This window comes from Dipodomys merriami, unplaced genomic scaffold (genome assembly GCF_024711535.1).
Source record: "Dipodomys merriami isolate MVZ:Mamm:240054 unplaced genomic scaffold, mDipMer1.0.p SCAF_51, whole genome shotgun sequence".
Lineage (NCBI taxonomy): Eukaryota > Metazoa > Chordata > Mammalia > Rodentia > Heteromyidae > Dipodomys > Dipodomys merriami.
In genome coordinates, this window is record NW_027206080.1 from 4,757,478 (window position 1) to 4,776,152 (window position 18,675).

The 18,675-nt window shown below is 43.5% G+C and overlaps 1 protein-coding gene across 1 annotated transcript in view; it reads left to right on the forward strand.

Annotated features, from left to right (window-relative positions):
* Nup133 (nucleoporin 133) overlaps positions 1 to 18,675 on the forward strand; it is a 46,694-nt gene that overhangs the window by 18,942 nt on the left and 9,077 nt on the right. The window contains exons 12-19 of the mRNA XM_069998179.1: positions 1,161 to 1,252; positions 3,925 to 4,088; positions 6,063 to 6,157; positions 9,541 to 9,765; positions 13,185 to 13,307; positions 14,236 to 14,335; positions 14,998 to 15,249; positions 15,884 to 16,017. Coding sequence (XP_069854280.1) covers positions 1,161 to 1,252; positions 3,925 to 4,088; positions 6,063 to 6,157; positions 9,541 to 9,765; positions 13,185 to 13,307; positions 14,236 to 14,335; positions 14,998 to 15,249; positions 15,884 to 16,017 — 1,185 coding nt within the window. The remainder of the gene's footprint in view (positions 1 to 1,160; positions 1,253 to 3,924; positions 4,089 to 6,062; positions 6,158 to 9,540; positions 9,766 to 13,184; positions 13,308 to 14,235; positions 14,336 to 14,997; positions 15,250 to 15,883; positions 16,018 to 18,675) is intronic.

Here is an 18,675-nt window from a genome sequence, read left to right on the forward strand (position 1 = left end):
GACCCACGACCGACAAAAAAAAAAAAAGAGTCTCACGGACTTTGCTGCCCAGGCTGGCTTTATACATTGATCCTCAGTCTACTGAGTAGCTGGGATTACAGGTGTGAGCCACCAGCGCCTAGCTGTTTAATATTTTTTATCAGTATTTTATTCATATATTTCACATAATCTGACAGTTTTAGAGATTTGGAATGAAAACCTCAGTTCTAGCCAGGCACTAGAGACTCATGCCTGTAATCCTAGTTACTCAGTAGACTGAGATCTGAAGATGCAGGTTCAAGCCAGCTTGGATAGGAAAACCTATTCAAAATCTATTCAGATGAAAAATACCCCAATATATTGACCCCAACGTATGTAGACTATTTTTGTAACTCAAAATTAAAATGATTCTATATCATTTCTACAGAAAGTAAAGGGCTTTTTGTTGCTTGATTGGGTTGGTGGGGGAGGGTATGTGCTAATGGAGCTTAAACTGGGGGCCTTATGCTCTCAGTCAACTTTTTCTCATGGCTGGCACTTTTCCATTTAAGCCACACATCCATTTCCAGTTTTTTGCTGGTTTGGAGATGAAAGTCTCTCAAATTTGTCTGTCCAAGCTGGCTTAGAATCCTAATCCTCAGATCTCAGCCTCCTGAGTAGGATTATAGGTATGTTTATTTTTTGTGTAGTAGTAAGGCCCTGAACTCAAGATGATAGGCATATCTCATTGGGGCCATCCAAAGCAATGTGTTTAAAAGTTTGTTTTGTAATCATGTGGTTATAGCTGTTCTGCTGCATGTTCTAAAGCTGTCTTAAAATGTTCCATTTATTTAAAATTTTTATAAATCCCTGTTTAATCTCATCATCCAAAATGCTTATAGTATACATTATAATTATCTATATAATAGAAAGCCTATGAAAGATTTGAAAAGTTATATTCATCATGATAAAGTAAATCCCTAAACAGTTTTACTCATGGTATAATCCCTGAGTTATTGCCTTATCTATACGTCTTTGGTCATTTGTCTGGTACTTTGATATATTGGTACATTTCTCTGAGTATATAAACAAAGTCATGTAGACTTTGGCTAACAGCTTGTAGGGGTATCTTCCTTCTTGGGTAGTCTAATTCTTCTGCATTGGGAATATTCTGGGATGTTCACCTCTTTGTTTCTTTGCAGAGTATAGTGTTTGAGACCTCCATGAAGAAGGAAACTATAGCACAGGAAGATAAGACGAAGCTACTGAAAGCTGCTTTTCTGCAGTACTGCAGGTACATAATGTTTTGGTTTGCATGTAATACTTAGCTGCTCCAGTCCTCAGGTCCTTACCCCATAAACGGGTGGATGGTGTATAGAGGCTCCTTACTGAGGTGACTGAAGTTAGGCTCTGAGTGCCTGCATGGTTTAACTTTGCCTCATTAAGTTTTCTGCCTGAGAAAGTGATTTTGTTTTATTAAGTAGCAGTCTTAGCCAGGCATTGGTTGCAATCCTAACTACTTGGATCCTAGTTACTAGGAAGGCTGAGATCCAGAGGATCATGGTTAAAACCATCCTGAGCAGAAAGGTTCACATGATTCCATCACCAGTTACCAGAAAAGCTGAAAGTAGAAGTGTGGATCGAGTGGTAGTGTGCCAGCCATGAGCACAAAAAGTGGACAAGAAGTCTCAGTCCTGAGTTCAAGCCCCAGTATTGGCACATACACACATGCGCGTGCACACACAAGTAGTGGCTGGGTGCTAGTGGCTCATACTTCTCACACCTGTAATCCTAGCTACTCAGATCTGAGGATTGCACTTTGAAGCCAGCCTGAGCAGAAAAGGACCCATGATTATCTCCAGTTTGTCTAGCTTACCACTTGAAAACTGGAAGTGGAGTTGTGGCTCAGAGTGGTGAGTAGTAGAGAGTTCAAGCCCTATAATTGACCAAAAAAGAAATTGTAAACTTCTTTTTTTCCCCCTTCCCAGTTACACAGTTTGTGTGCAGGTCATCACATTTACTCAGTTTGCTAGCTGACTGGCACTCTACCACTTGAGGTACACTTCTTACCTAATTGTTTGCTGGCTAATTGGTGATGAGGTCTTGTGAATTTTTCTGCCCTAGTTAGCTTCAAACTATGATCCTCTGGATCTCAGCCTCCTGAGTGGCTAGGATTACAGAAGTGAGCCACTGGTACCCAGTAAGTACTAATAGTGTTTTTTGTTTTCTTTACTTATCAGTCTTATTTTAAAAATTGGATTACTTTTTAAATTGCACATTTATGTTTTAATTACCATTCTCATTAACAATGTAGCAAGTATATAGTTCTTAAATTTGTTTCTTGTAGCTACCAAAACAGATTGCCGTAAGCTGAGTTAGAACAACAGAATTTTGGAGACCAAAGCCTGAAATAAGGGGGTCAGCTCTTTTTGGACCCTGGGGGGGAATTTTTCCCACTTGTCCTGGCTGCTTGGTTTGTAGGTGGCTTGCTTCTGTTTCCATTGTCACATGACTTCTGCATACTGTAACTGTCAACACATAACCTTATTGGGACTAGACATCAGATGTTAGGGCCCACTCAAATCCTTCTTAACTAATCCTGTCTACAAAAGTCCTCATTCCCGGTCTCATCTCTTAAGGTTTTAAATGTGGGCATAAATGTGGTGAGTGTGGTAGCCTGTTCAACTCAGTGCCATCAGCTTAAGGTCTCTGTCAGGGACATGGTCTCAGCCTGCATCTGTGAGCAGTCTCTGAAGCAGCATCACAGGACATCTAGCATGGCTGTACTCTTCACTCCTGCGAGCCACATTCATGCCACTGCTGGGGACGAAGAATCTTCTTAGGAGGGTCATGCTGCTTCTGAAATGGATTCTCAGCCTCAAGTTCTGTAGGAACTGCCTAACTGGGTTTTTGTTTATCCTGCCTTGTCTGCCATCTAACCTTCTCCATACATCATAGAATTGGAAAGGTCTTTGGGAAAACCAGAACAGACTGTGATAGCTAATCCCCTAGTCTTTCCAAAGGTTCCTTGGGTTTGATTGTAAACCCCACACTGTGGCTTACAGGGTATCATGTGCTGTGATTTTCTGATTTGTCCCTTCTGAATATGAGTCACGCTTGTTCCGCTTGGCACTCTCCTTGTCCTCTATTGGCTCTACCTTGTTTCAACTTTAAAGCGTCTCCTTTGTGAGAACTTACCTGTCCTTCACTTTGTTGACCTAGAATTTCTCTTCTAGACTGTCCTTCCTGGGTGATCTGTTCCTCTTTCATTGCTTCAGGTTTCAGAGGCACAGCTTCCTTGAGAGCTGATGGGCACAAGTGCATACCTGCCACATTCTCCCCATCTTCCTCTGGTCTCTTCTTCCACATCAAGCCTTGTATACACAGAACTTTCTCCAAGGATTTCGTGGCAGTTTGTTTTCCCTTCTGTGTGCTCTGTAGCCCTCTGTTTATACCTGTCCTCATGCTTCTCACAGATGTACCCTTGCTTTCCAGTTGTCTGAGACTTTATAAAGTCTAGGACTGACTTCAGCATTCTGTGTCCAGAGCCTAGCATGCTGTAAAGACCAAATATTTTATGAATTAAGACTGCACAGTAAATTTGTGTGTGTGTATGTATATGCCAGTGTTGGGTCTTAAACTCAGAACTTGGGTGCTGTCCCTGAGTTTATTTAATTCAGGGGTAGCCTTCTACCACTGAGCCACAGCTCCAATTATGGCTATTTTTGAGTAGTTTGGTGGAGATAAGAGTCTCATGAACCCTCTTGCCCAGGCTGGCTTCCAACCTTAGTCCTCAGATTTGAGTAGCTAGGATTACAGGTGTGAGCCACCAGTACCTGGCTGCTTTATCCTTTTAGTTACATAAACGTTACACACAATGCTTGGGCTACAACTTAACACATGGGACCTTAATTTCATATTTTTTTCTATGATAAATTTTGAAATGTTTTGCCTCTTTTTGTGCAGGAAGGATGTAGGTCGTGCTCAAATGATGGTTGATGAGCTGTTTTCCTCTCGTGCTGACTTGGGTTCTGATTCTGAACTAGACAAGGCTGTGACCCAGATCAGTGTGGACTTGGTGGATGACTACCCAGCTTCTGACCCTCGGTGGGCAGAGTCTGTCCCTGAAGGTAATGAGACCTTGATTACTTGAGTATTGGGGGTGATATTGAAATAATCTGTTTTAAGTAGAGTATTTGGTTATGTGTTCAATGTATCTCTCAAAAAATATATTTTAAAAGCTTAGGTGCATGATAGGGTGTGACCTTGACAGTGATTGGTTCCTCTTCCTCCCCTGCCATGCCACCTGCTCCTTTTTGGCTTTAAAAAGGGCTGCTCTCTGTTAATAAACGAGTTTTTCTTCCTGCTTGAAAAAATATTTTTTTTTTTATTTTTTTTAAGTTGGGCACTGGTGGCTCATGCATATAGTCCTAACTACTCAGGAAGCTGAGATCTGAGGATTGCGATTCAAAGCCAGCCCAGGTAGAATGTGAGACTTTTATCTCTGGTTAGCTACCAAAAAACCAGAAGTGGCGCTGTGGCTCAAAGTATTAGAATGCTAGCTTTGATCAGGGACAGCACCCTGGCCCTGAGTTTCATGCCCTACAACTGACCAAAAATTTTTTTTAATTTTTTTTACTTTTTCAAGTAATTGATATTAATTACTGTTCTTAATAGATTTTGAAAAGACCTGAGAACAGATGATATTATAGATGTTAAGGTAGATTCTAGAGGACACTAGGGCAAGTTCTAATTATTCTTTCTGGACAAATTGCTTTGCTTTCCTCTTTTTTTTTAATTTTAAAATTGTTATTGTAAAGGTGATGTACAGAGGGGTTAGAGTTACGTAAGTCAAATAATGAGTGCATTTCTTTTTGGACAGTGTCACGCTTTCCCTGACTCCCAGTTTTTCCCTGTATTCTCTGCCCACAAAGTAGTGTAGTTCATTTTCAACATAGTGTCTAATGAGTACCACTGCTATGTTTGTTCACCTTTTGTCCCTTCATTTCTGTGCCCTCTTATCCTCCTAAAGACAGATAAACAAGACAAAAAGAAAAAACAACAACAAAGGAAGTGGCAAGTGGTAGAGCACTCGCCTTGATCTGAAGAGCTGAGGGACAGCACCCAGGCCCAGACAGACACACACACACACACACACACACACACACACACACACACACACACACACACACACACACACACACACACACACACACACACACACACACACACACACACACACACACACACACACACACACACACACACACACCAGGCCCAGACACACACACACACACACACACACACACACACACACACACACACACACACACACACACACACACCAGGCCCAGACACACACACACACACACACACCAGGCCCAGACACACACACACACACACACACACACACACACACACACACACACACACACACACACACACACACACACACACACACACACACACACACACACACACACACACACACACACACACACACACACACACCAGGCCCAGAGTTCAAGCCCCATGACCAACACACACGTACCCTTATTTCCATTTCTGGGTGGGCATCTTCTTTCTAACTGGAACTTGGTGATATAAGTAGGCATTTGGCATTTACCTCAGCCTCAAATTAACATATTTTTGGCATCATTAGTGTGTGTGACTAGTAGGGGTTTTACATTGTTTCTTCGGAGTGGAAGGGAACAGAGTGAGCACATCTTATGGTACTGCCTGTCCAAGGACACTGTCCCCTCACTTCACTCTACATTCTTATGTACCAGGGACTTAATTCAGATACTTATTTCCGCCCAGCAATGCTGCATCAGTATGTCTGCTAACCTCACTAGGAACATTAGGGGATAGAGTACCAGCCACATGTCTTTCTGAGTTGTTGAGTTCCATATGAATTGTGACTAAACTAACCATATAGTCTTTTCGTTTTAAGTAAATGTAATGTGAACTTTATCTAAACTTTTCAGCCATGTATATAATTTAGGGTTAGTCCTCTGCTCTTTTCAGATCTTAGCTCTATTTTGCTAGCAGCAGCTGTTAAAAAACACTGTTTTGAGCATATATCTCCTGCTGTGTTCTAACAGAGGCCCCTGGGCTCAGCAATACCTCACTGATCATTCTCCACCAGCTAGAGGACAAAGTGAAAGCCCACTGCCTCCTAGTAGACTTCCTTCACCACGTAAGATCCTGTGTGGGGCTCCCATGGCTCCTTACCCTCTCCAGCCCAGTGGCCCATGCCTGCTGTCTGTCTGGGGTGTTTTCTTATGGGGACATGCTCATGTTTTCCGCTTCAAGTGCTTATACCAAAGTGAAGCGTTCAGGGACTTTGTGGAAGCTGCATGGAAATAATATTTAGAGAGGAAAAATGGTATATATTAGCAGAAATGTCATTTTAGCTTGAACACTGTCATCTCCATGTGACCCGCTCCCTTTAAAACATAGTAGTTTGTTCAAATTTTCTGTAAACTTTTAGGTGAAAACTTTGATTTTCATGATTTGCCCTTTATTGTTAGAAAAAAAGAACTGAAGCCAAGTGCTGGTGGCTCATGCCTGAAATCCTAGCTACTCAGGAGGCTGAGATCTGAGGATAGCAGTTCAAAGCCAGCCTGAGTGGGGAAAGTCTGTGAGACTCTTATCTCCAATAAGCCACCAGAAAACCGGAAGGGTGCTGTGGCTCAAGTGGTAGAGCGCTAGCCTTGAGCTGAAGAGCTGAGGAACAGCACCCAGGCCCAGAATTCAAGCCCTATGATTGACAGAAAAAAAAAAAAGAAAAAAATGACATTAACTAACCAAGGGGCAGAAAAGCCTGAATGAAAGGGATTAGAAGAATCTTCCTTCTGTTTGGGGGAGGGAAAAGTCATATCAAGAGAGACTGTGGTGTTAGGTGGGAAGGGTGCATGTGCCCCTGCAGACACAGAGGGTGTGGTGTTAGGTGGGGGTTATGTGCCACATGCAGACACAGTTTATCAGAGGCCGTAGCTATTGAGGTCATGAGCTGCTTCATCTCTGGCCTAGGTCCTCTGGTGTAGACGCTGACAATCTCTGCTGCTGACAGCCTCTGACTACATCTAGAGACCTTATTCTGGCAGTGCCTTTCTATTTCTGTTTTCTTTCATCTTTGTGGCTATGTCACTGATTAGAGAGAGTTCACGTTAATTATGGGAAATCTCCAAGGCTAGGTGCTTTGTCTGGGGAAGTGCTTCTGTAGGTGGAGCTCTTCTCTCTCTCAGGCCTGTTCATTTTCAGTGAGGATGCACGCGTGGCCTGAAGGGTGCAGGAAGGGAGATGACTGCTTTGAGCATGGTGGAGCAAGCAGTGGTGGGAATAGCTCCATTGTCTTCTCTGTGTTGCCAAGGTGGAAGAGAGAGAGAGAGAGAGAGAGAGTGTGTGTGTGTGTGTGTGTGTGTCAATCGTGGAGCCTAAACTTTGGGTCTGGGCGCTGTCCCTCAGCTCTTCAGCTCAAGGCTAGTGCCCTACCACTTGAGTCACAGCGCCACTTCCAGCTTTTTCTGCTTATGTGGTGCTGAGGAATCAAACCCAGGGCCTCATGCATGCAAGGCAAGCACTCTACCACTGAGCTACCTTCCCAGCCCCCCAAGGTAGAATTTTATAGAGAACTGCTATCTTGCCTCCTGGGTTGGAACCACACAGAACTGTGCTCCAGATACCTTGAAACCAGAAAGTGAATCCAAATGAAATCACAAGGTTGCATAACTTTTTATTTTAAAAATCATCATATGAACAAGTTGAATTAATTAAGATAAATCAACTCAGGGCTGGGAAGGTGGCTCAGTGGTAAAGTGTTTGTCTCACATGCATGAGGCCTTGGATATGATTCCTTAGAACCACAAACAAAGCTGGAAGTGGCACTGTGGCTCAAGTGGTAGAGTGCTAGCCTTGAGCTGAAAAGCTGAGACTGCCCAGGCCCAGAGTTCAAGCCCCACAACAGACCAAAAAAAAAAAAAAAAAAAGATCAACTCAGTAAAAGATTCCAGAACTGTTAAAAGCATTGATTATTTAAAAGTTATGGAAAACATAAGAAATTCAAATGGAGGGCTGGGAAGTTGGCTCAGTGGTAGAGCGCTTGCCTTGCATGCCAGAGGCCCTGGGTTCAATTCCTCAGCACCTCATAAGCAAAAAGAAAAAAGCCGGAAGTGGCGTTGTGTCTCAAGTGGTAGAGCGCTAGCCTTGAGCTGAAGAGCTGAGGGACAACGCCCAGGCCCAGAGTTCAGGCCCCACGACCGGACCCAAAAAAAAAAAAAAAAGAAATTCAAATGAAGCTAAGTTTAGAACAATATGTCTGCCATGCCATTTTATGTTTAATAGAAAGGAATCTGGGGCTGGGGCTGGCAGTTTCATGTTTGTAATCCTTTTGTAAAGCTGTTGAATAGGCTAGGATCTGAGGATTGAGGTTTGAGGCCAGCTGGTGCAGAAAAGTCCCTGAGACTTTCCATTTAACCAGCAGAAAGCAATAAGTGGAGTAATGGCTTAAATGGGAGAAGGCCAGCCTTGAGTTAAAAAGTCAAGTTAGAGCATGAGCCCCTAAGTTCAAGTCCAGTTATGGCATACCAAAAAAAAAGGGGGGGAGGGTAATTTGCTAGCATCTACAGAAGCAGTGAAATCAGGTTACTCATTAATGAAAGGAATTATATATTTCAGTTTGGAAAATTATTCAACATTTATGTGTGAGTATTGGCAGTGTTTTATTCTAGACCAAGGCTGGAAAGGTGGCTCAGTAGTAGAGTGTTCTGTACCACATAAGCAGAAAAAGCCAGAAGTGGCACTGTAGCTCAAGTGGTAGAGCACTAGCTGAAGAGCTGAGGAAGACTGCCCAGGCCCCTAGTTCAGGCTCCATGACCACCAAAAAAAAAAAAAAGACTAGACCTTCATAACCCACCAAAAGTGGTCATTGGCAAGGAGGCTATGCAAAGGGCTGATGACACCTCTGGCATGGACCGTGTTCTGCAAACAGCCCTTGAAGATGTAGGTGCTGAGTTGTTAGTTCTAAAAGGTCTTCCTTGGTGAAGATGCAAAAGAACAATTTGATCATTTTGATAACTATGAACAGCAATTTAAGCAACACCATAGGTAAAGCCAATGGTCATGAGTAGATACTTACGTCTACACTGTATGCTAGCATGTGTACACCAGTTGTGGGGTAACAGTAAGGTCCACACTGTGTGCTAGCATGTATACACCAGTGTGTGGAGCCACTGGAAGAGTGTTACTGGGGAAGCCACCTCCCTGGAGACTCGTGGCTGTACTGGTTGGTACCTGGCTGCCTGTGCTTCTTTTTTTTTTTTTTTTTTTTTGGGGGGGGGGGGGGTCCGGTCCTGGGGCCTGAACTCTGGGCCCGGGCGCTGTCCCTCAGCTCTTCAGCTCAAGGCTAGCGCTCTACCACTTGAGCCACAGCGCCACTTCTGGCTTTTTTCTTTTTGCTTATATGGTGCTGAGGAATCGAACCCAGGGCCTCATGCATGCAAGGCAAGCGCTCTACCACTGAGACACCTTCCCAGCCCGCTGCCTGTGCTTTCTGAGACCATGTGCTTGTCTTTTTGCAAGGTTGGCTTGTTCGAGCGTCTGGGTACTTCTCCAGTCAGAGGGACACTGATGGCAACCCGGCTCCTGCTCTGTGAACATGCAGAAAAGCTGTCAGCTGCCATCGCTCTCAAGAACCACCACTCGCGTCTGCCAGACCTTGTGAACACAGCGATCCTGATGGCCTTGAACAAGAGGGATTGTGAGGTCCCATCCAGCCTGACCCCCGCTGATGTGTTCTTTCGGGAGGTCAGATGAATTCTCATTCATGCATTCTGTGCTGTGTGCTGATCATGCATAGGATTGGCAGAGAGTGAGAAGACTAAATTTTAGAAGGTCTTGTTGAGATTTTGGAGGCGGGGGGAGGGGGGGGCGAGGGGGAGCGTTTCTGGTACAGAGGCTTGAACTTAGAGACTTGCAATCACACTTGGCTTTCTTGCTCATGGCTGGTACTCTACCACTTGAGCCATGCCTACTGTCCTGTTAGTACTGGTTAATTGGAGGTAAGAATGTCAAGGATTTTTCTGCCTGGCTGGCCTTGAGCCATCATCCCAGATCTCAGCCTCCTGAGTAGTTAGGATTACAGGTATGAGTCACCAGTACCCAGCTGAGATTTTAAATTGGACTCTCTCTCCTAGAAAAGTGCCACACTTTTTATCACCTGTCCTATAAATAGGGCTCTCACAGTCAGTTAAGAAGGCGTCCCTGTTTATTCTGGTTCTCCCTCCTTGACTTTGCCTGAGGAGCCTTCCTTACTCCATGTGCTCCTAGGCCCTTGGCTTCCTGCTTGGGGCAGAGGTTAGAGGAGCTGTTCTCCAGCTTCTTTCCTCACATGTTGGCTGTGCCCCTGTCAGAGACACAGCTCCCGTGCATGACCCCTCTGTGTTCCAGTGGCTGTCTCGTCCACTTACCTCCTCAGAGTTGATGATACTCTCCCTAGGGTGTAGGCTATCCCCAATGGACCCTCACTCTTGCCACAGCTTTGTGAATAGTCCCTTCACTGAACCACTCTCAATTCCCTTGTAGCATCACTGATGCCATCACTTTCAAAATCAGAGGGAAAGAAAAATCTGTTCTAAACTTTAAAGGGAGAAATACTAAGATACTAGCTAAGGTGGCAGTTGTTGTAAGAACATAATTCTTATCCTTGGAGGATGTCTCACATCCTGATAAGCTAAGGTGTCAGGGAAGACTTGGCCCACTTCACTAGAGAAGTGATCCAGGGCTTGAGCAGCAGTTTTGCAGGCTGAGACTGCGAGTCTAAGCACAATCTTCATGCATACGGCTTGCTTTGCAACATGAGGTCCTTAGTGAGAATGATCCCTTCTCCCTTGGTAGTGATATCTGATTTACACATAGGGCCACCTGTGTCCTCAATTCTGTACATTTGAGGAACCTCTCACTGCCAGGGTCTCCAGGTCTACTTGCTTTGGTTGTTCCCTGGCATGTCAGGTGCTATGCTGACAGAGTTCCTTTTCTTAGTTTTTAGTAGGCTGTAACTCAGTTTCAGCTTTTTGTTTACCTCATAAATGTGTGTACTTTAGATGTATATTTTTATTTTTTATAGTAAAAGTGATAGGAAAGTTTATTAAAAATAAGAAGAACTGGTTAGCCTCAGCCAGTCCACCTGGTAGGTCATACAGAGCTGTAGTTTTGATCTAGTAGCTTGCAGGGAGAGTGAAACAACACAGGATGGGCTCTGGTGGTATCATCCCCACCTTGTCTATTGTTTAGTTTGGGAAGAGACCTAGTATCCCCAGGCTCAGGTTTTGATGGCACAACCTATGGACAATACTTGAAATTGAAACCATAGTGTATGCACGTGACAAGAGGACTTAGCATTTTTCAGCCTTTTAGTTTCTCTCTCTCTCTCTCTCTCTTTCTTTCTTTTCTTCCCTCCCCCTCCTCTTTTTGGCCATTTCTGGGACTTGAACTCAGAAAGTGTCCAGTTCCCTGGACACTGTCCCTGAGCTTTTTTTACTCAAGGCTACCACTCTACCACTTGAGCCACAGTGCTACCTCCAGTCTTTTCTGTTTATCTGGTACTAAAGAATTGAACCCAGGTTTCATGCATGCTAGGCAAGCATTCTACCACAAAGCCACCTCCCAGACCCATATTCTCTTATTTTTGGTGCTACTGCGGTTTGAACTCCAGGGACTTCCACTTCCCAGCCTGTGCTCTACTGTTTGCTTGAGCCACACTTTCAACTTTGCTTTTTGCTGGTTATTCTGGAAATAGAGTCTAGAGAACTTTTCTACCCAGGGTAACCTCAAACTGCAGTCTTCCAGACTTGGCCTTCTGAGTAGCTAGGATTAGCTATTGCCACCCAGCATCTGTAATGTATCCCTCAATATCCACCGGCCATTGATATCAGCACCCCACCACCCTCATGAAAATGGCATAGCATGTAATCTACACACATTTTTTTGAGTACTGTTAAGTCATCTCTAGAACACATAAGATGACCTAATAAAATATAAATGTTCAAAGGCATCCCTATTACAAAATTTAGCTTAAATTGAGCTAGTACCTGTTTTTCTGCCCAACTTCTTCCCATTTGTATCAGTTCTATCGTTAGAATGGTTCTTTTTTCACTCAATATTAGATCCTACTACTTCTACTGAAATAAATATTGCAACTTAAAAAAAATATATAAATGTTATGTGAATAGTTGTTACACTATATTATTTAGGTAACAGTTGCAAGAAAGAAAATGGTACATGTTCAGTAGGTATGTTACAGGCCTAACTACACAGGATGCTCCTACAATGCTGGAACATTTTCTTCCAGCATTTTATTCTCAGTTAGTTGATGCAGAACTCAAGCGTATAGACAGACAATTGTATAGACTTCATCATTTTTCATGGTAACAGTAGAAAAAGTGCTTGGGCCATTGGGATGCCTTTGTTGAACACCAGAAATAACAGCAAGGGCAAGTTTGTAAGAGCCTGCTTTTGTTTGAAACAAGTGTTCCATTTACACATGTCTATTTCCTTCAACTAGTTTATGAGCTCCTAGTGGACAAAGATCTGATTTTTCCTTCCTCTTTCCTGTGTGCTTCTGTGCTGACATGCAAAGTCTAAAAGAAAAGCCTAATTGTATGCTAAAACTGGAAAGGAGCTTCAGTGCCTCTCTGCAGTTATCTCATGTGGGTTTTCTTACTGTTTTTGCAGTTCTGGGGTTCCAAACCCAAGTTTTTCTTCATGGTAGACAAGTGTTCTACCACTAAAGCTACATTCTCAGCCCATCCATGTTTTCATGACCAAAAGAGAGAAGAATTAGAAGTCACATATTCAGATCATGGTTTTTGTATATATTGATATTTGGCAAATGCTTCTGTGGTGTTTAAAAGAGGAATTACTCAAGAGAAAGTTAACAAGTTGATTAGTCTGGGTATTTGAAGCTTGTATTGAGCACTAATAAATAATCATGTATTAATATTAGTTATGTGGAATTTAAATTTAAAAATCTACTTGATAACCATTCAGATTTTGACCATATATGAGACTTAGTTATTTGGACATTCAATCTTATAAATAGAAGATGCTCATTTTCTTGTTGTTTTACATTTATTTTTACCATTAACTATCTAGTGGTCTGAGGATGTAACTTCATGAAGCCATCTCCATTGTTTGATGGTAAGAGTGACTCTTGACTCTGTCCTCAGGTGTCTCAGGTGGACACTGTCTGCGAGTGTCTGCTGGAGCACGAAGAGCAGGTCCTGAGGGATGCACCACTGGACTCGGTCGAGTGGGCGGAGGTGGCCATCTCTGTCAATACCATCCTCAAGGTATCACATGCCCAGGGCAGTTCCACACCCTAGGAGGGAGGGACAAGAAGGAAGCTTCCTTCTCCCCAGTCCACAGAGCCAGTGCAGTACAGGGTCTGGTATTTGTTAATTCCCATAAGTTAGAAGATTAGCATTCATTCTATCAGCTAACAAAGGCTTTGAATAATTGCCTTGTGTATATTCATAAGTTTCTGTTTGGTAAGATAAACATTTTACTTAAAGATAGATTTTATATCACTGAAAAGGTATTCGTGTTGATGCAACTGTTCTTTTTCTCTCTTCTCCCATCTTCCCTCTTTCAGTGGGGTCTCTATGTGGAACCCCTGGGCTTAAACAATCCTCCTGCCTCCGCACCCTGAGTGGCTAAGACCACAGCCTGGCCTTTCCTTTTTTTTTTGGTTGGTCATGGGGCCCAAACTCTGCGCCAGGGCGCTGTCCCTCAGCTCTTCAGCTCAAGGCTAGCACCCTACTACTTGAGCCACAGCACCACTTCCAGCTTTTTCTGTTATGTGTTGCTGAGGAATTGAACCCAGGGTCTCATGCATGCAAGGCAAGCACTCTACCACTGAGCCACCTTCCCAGTCCCGTGGCTTCTATTTTTAATTACCTAGAACTTGCTAGTTTTTAACTAAAGTACTAAATTTAATTTCACATATTACACTTTATGATACTCAATTTCCAAGCTTGCAGTTAAATTGTGGAATAAACCAAATTTCAGAAGCAGAAACCCCACCCCACCCCACCCAAAAAAAACCATGTATTTTATTTATAGTGCTGGAAGTTGAAGCCTTGTGCATGCTAGACAAGTGCTCTACCACTGAACTATAGCCCCAGTATTTTTCTTATCAGTAGCCTTTGGTATTTCAGAATCTTCAGAAACAAAGTGATCATTGCTTCCGTGTGTGACAGTACCATTCCATTTTTCTAGGATATGCTTCAGGCTGCTACTCATTATCGCCAGAATAGAAGTTCCATGTATAGGCGAGAAGAACCAGTAGGGAAAGAACCTGAGTATGTTCCATGGACAGGTAAGACATAATAACAGTTACTCCCTTAGTACAGCTGTGTAAGCGAAATGAAAAGAAAACTTGAATACCCTCCCAAAATGAGTGGTTCTTGCCAAAATTGCTTTATTCTCTTAGATATATTTATAGACTTCCCTTTAATTTATTTAAATCTACTGTTTTAGTGCAAATAGCTGTTCATAGAAGCAAATCCTGGCCCCCAAGGAATGAGCCATATTTTATGTTACTACCACAAAAAAGGTAGGATAACATTAAACAAACTTAGAAGCCAGGCACTGGTGGCTCACACCTGTTACCTTAGCTACTCAGGAGACTGAGATCTTAGGATCACTGGTTTGAAGCCCAGGCAGGAATGTCCATGAGACTCTTACTTCCCATTAACCACCAGAAAACCGGAAGTGGCACTGTGGCTCAAAGTGGTAGAGTGCTCGCCTTCAGCAAAAGAGCTCAGGGATAGCACTCCAGTCTGGACAGAAAAAAAAAAAAGAGAAAAGAACTTTTGTGTTTAAGAAAATCAGCACAAGGAAGATGTGATTCAAGCAGGCATAAGCAGCTAGAACTGAACAATAATTTATTTTTCCTGAGTGGTAAAGGAGCATAAATTTTATGCAGTTGCTCTCTTCCCTGGCCATCACAGAACCCTTACTTGCCAAATTGCTTTACAGCCACAAGTGGTCCTGCCGGCATCCGAACAGCAATTGTGCGCCAGCATGGAGTCATCCTGAAAACAGTGTACCCACAGGCGGATAGCAATCTCCGAAACATCGTGACAGAGCAGCTGGTGGCATTGATTGATTGCTTCCTGGACGGTTATGTTTTGCAGCTGAGGTCTCTAGACAAACCCAGCAACCAGGAAAGATACACCAATCTAGAAGTAGAGTACCTGCAGAAAAGATCAGATCTCCTTTCCCTTCTGCGTGCGTACATGGTGGTCAGCAGGGGCTTTGGTGTGCTGGGATGAGAGAAGTGGAAGAAGCAGCTGAATAGCTGATACATGATAGTCAGAGTGAAAGCATTATCCAGCTGTAGCCATGAAGCAAAACGTCAAGGAAACACATACAGCTTTCTCTGTTCATACAGTCTTCTTTTCAGTACTTACCAGGCACAAATACTGTAAGATTCTGCAATTGATTTAAAAATAAGTGTAGGTAGAGCGCTAGCCTTGAGCTGAAGAGCTGAGGGACAGCGCCCAGGCCCAGAGTTCAGGCCCCACGACCGGACCCAAAAAAAAAAAAAAAAAAAAAAAAATTAAAAATAAGTGTCACATTGTGCAGACAGCCCAGTGTGGCCATTGAGCAGAGGGGTTGTTTCCTTCATAGTGGGGATCAGGAGAGCTTGTCTGCTAGTACAAGAAGGAAGAGACTTGCACTGGGGAGATCAACAGAGCAGTGTGCTCCATTTGCATCTTTAACAGGTTGATATAGATCATGAAGCTAAATGCAATGCTAAATAGGAAGACTTCCTATTACTACTCTTGGTTCAGGTGGTGTTTTTATTGTGTATTTAAGTGGTTGTGAATAGAAGCTCACCCGCCTACTCTTGTCTGTGCAGTCACCTCAGGTCAGCATGCATGGGCTGCCTCTCTAGCAGAGAAGTACTGTGATTTTGATATTCTCGTACAGATGTGCGAACAGACGGACAACCAGGCCAGACTCCAGCGTTACATGACTCAGTTTGCTGACCAGGTAACAACATGTGGGCCACAGGCCACTATGGAAAGGCTTGGCTCTTTCCAGAATGTCACTGGGGTTTGGAGGGAGGACACACTTTTTTTGCAGGTAAATGAGTTGCTGATTTAAATGTTTCTTTGTTATTTGGCAGAGTACTTTTTTTCCCTTTAAGTGGTTGTATTAAAGTGTTTCAACTCAACAGATTAGTTTATAAGTACAGTGCACTTTGACCATGTCACCCTTCCACTGTTCTCCCCCTTCCCAGTCCCACCCATGTCCTCCAGTTATAGGGTTCCACTTTCACACTGAATATGCATTGAATATAATGACTGTTTGCTCACCTTTCTTCCCCATTCCTCTACCAGGCAAGCAGTTCTTTCTGTGTCAGTACTGCTGAGTAATTCTCTTTGAAGTGTTTGATCTTTCACTTCTTTCCTTTTAGTTAGAAGGAGGATACCTACTTCGGGACACAGGTGACGCTTGAGGCAGAGGATGCTGCTTCTGAAGAGTCATTTTAACGCGTCTATTCTGTGCCCGGTGCCTCTGGCTCAGTCCCCCCTCCATCACTCTAAATGTTTTGTGACCAACAATTTTTTTTTTTTTTTTTTTTTTGCCAGTTTTAGGGCTTGAACTCCACCTGGGCACTGTCCCTGGACTTCTTTTGCTCAAGGCTAGCATTCTACCAGTTGAACCACAGTACCCCTTCCAGTTTTTTCTGTGGTCCAAAGGAATCAAACCCAGGACTTCATGCATGCTAGACAAGCACTCTACCACTGAGCCACATTCCCAGCCCCAATTTTTCATTTATTTAGTTTTGTCAGTTGTGGGGCTTGAACTTGGGGCCTGGGCACTGTCCCTGAGCTTTTTTGCTCAAGGCTAGCGCTCTACCACTTTGAGCCACTGAACTACTTCTGGTTTTACTGGTGGTTAATTGGAGTCTCACAGACTCTCCTGGCCCAGCTGGCTTTGAACTGTGATCCTTAGATCTCAGCCTCCTGAATAGCTAGGATTAAAGGTGTGAGCCAGTGGTGCCTGGCTTATGACCAACATTTTTTTTTTTTCTGTCAGTAGTGGGGCTTGAACTCAGGGCCTGGGTGCTGTCCCTGAACTTTTGTGCTCAAGGCTAGCACTCTACTACTTGAACTACCACACCACTTCTAGCTATCTGATAGTTAATTGGAGATACGAATCTCATAGAATTTCCTTTCTGAGCTGTCTTTGAATTGTGATCCTCAGATCTCAGCCCCCTGAATAGTTAAGATTGATGTGAGCCAAAAACCATGATTTTAAAAAATTCTTTTTATATGTTTAATCTATTTTTTGCAATTTGTTTTCTTCATCATAGTAAAGTTCTTTTGTGCTGGCTTCACATTCTGGTCATTTTTGTATTCTTTGGTTTCCTGCTTTTATGTTGCTTACTAGTGAAGGTTTTTTTTTTTTGCTCTTTATGTCATGTAATTGTTTTGGACATATAAAAGAACAGTAAAAATGGGAAGGAGAAGAATGGGAATGTGACTTAGTGGTAGAGTGCTTGCCTAGCATGCATAAAGCCCTGGGTTCAATTCCTCAGTACCACATAAACAGAAAAAGCTAAAAGTGGTGCTGTGGCTTCAGTGGTAGAGTTCTAGCCTTGAGCAAAAGAAGCTCAGGGACAGTGCCCAGGCCCTGAGTTCAAGCCCCAGGACTGTCAAAAAAAAAAGGGGGGGGGAGCCAGCACCAGTGGTTCACACCTGTAATCCTAGCTACTCAGGGAGCTGAGAGCTGAGGATTGCAGTTCAAAGCCAGCCCAGGCAGGAAAGTCCATGAGATTCTTATCTCTGATAAACTACTCAGAAAAAGCTGGAAGTGGTGCTATGGCTCAAGTGATAGAGCTGTAGCTTTGAGCACAAAGAGGCTTAGGGATAGCACCAAGCTCTGAGTTCAAGCCCCAGGACTGGTAGAACAAAAAAGACTAGAAAGTAGTCTTTCTTATCTCTGAGAGGACCCTTCTTTCAGACTGCTCAAATGAGAAGCAGATGGCCTGCGACATCCAGAACCAAGGTGGCCAGGCTGGGTCTCAGTTTTTCCCATATATATCCAGTTCACTTTCCCAGTTCTTTTGGAGAAACAACCATTTTCATAACTGGATCCCTGCTTCCTTTCTCCTCAGCCTCTGTAGCACTCCAAAGTTCAGCACATGTCCTGTTGGTAAAGCCACACTGATTGGCATTGGGGTGCCCTAGACTCCAGTGTATCACATGAGCCCCTGCAGGCGTCTGCACAGCACTGCAGACCTCTCACCTGGGTGTAGTTCTGTGCTGCCGCTAGAACTCTATCTGGGAAGTTGTTTGCACGATATCCAGGTGGGACCTGGACATAAGTGGCACACTGTGGCTGGTATGCCTTAGGAAATGGAGTCATTGAACAGCTGCCTGTGAGTGGCTCCCCATTGGCCAGTGCTCATTAAGCTCTCCCAATGACACCAGCAGTCTTGAGCAGGCATTCTGTTGAGCTGTCAGGTGAGGTCATTAGAGACGTGACCATCATTGTCAGTACGGACTAACATAGAACTCTGTGTATTCTTAGAATAGGAAAATGCAAGCTTACAAGAAGCTACCTATTTTGAGGTCTTTGGAAAGTGAATATCAAAAAGGTTTTTAAATATCTATTATTAGCTAGATGTGGTGATACAAT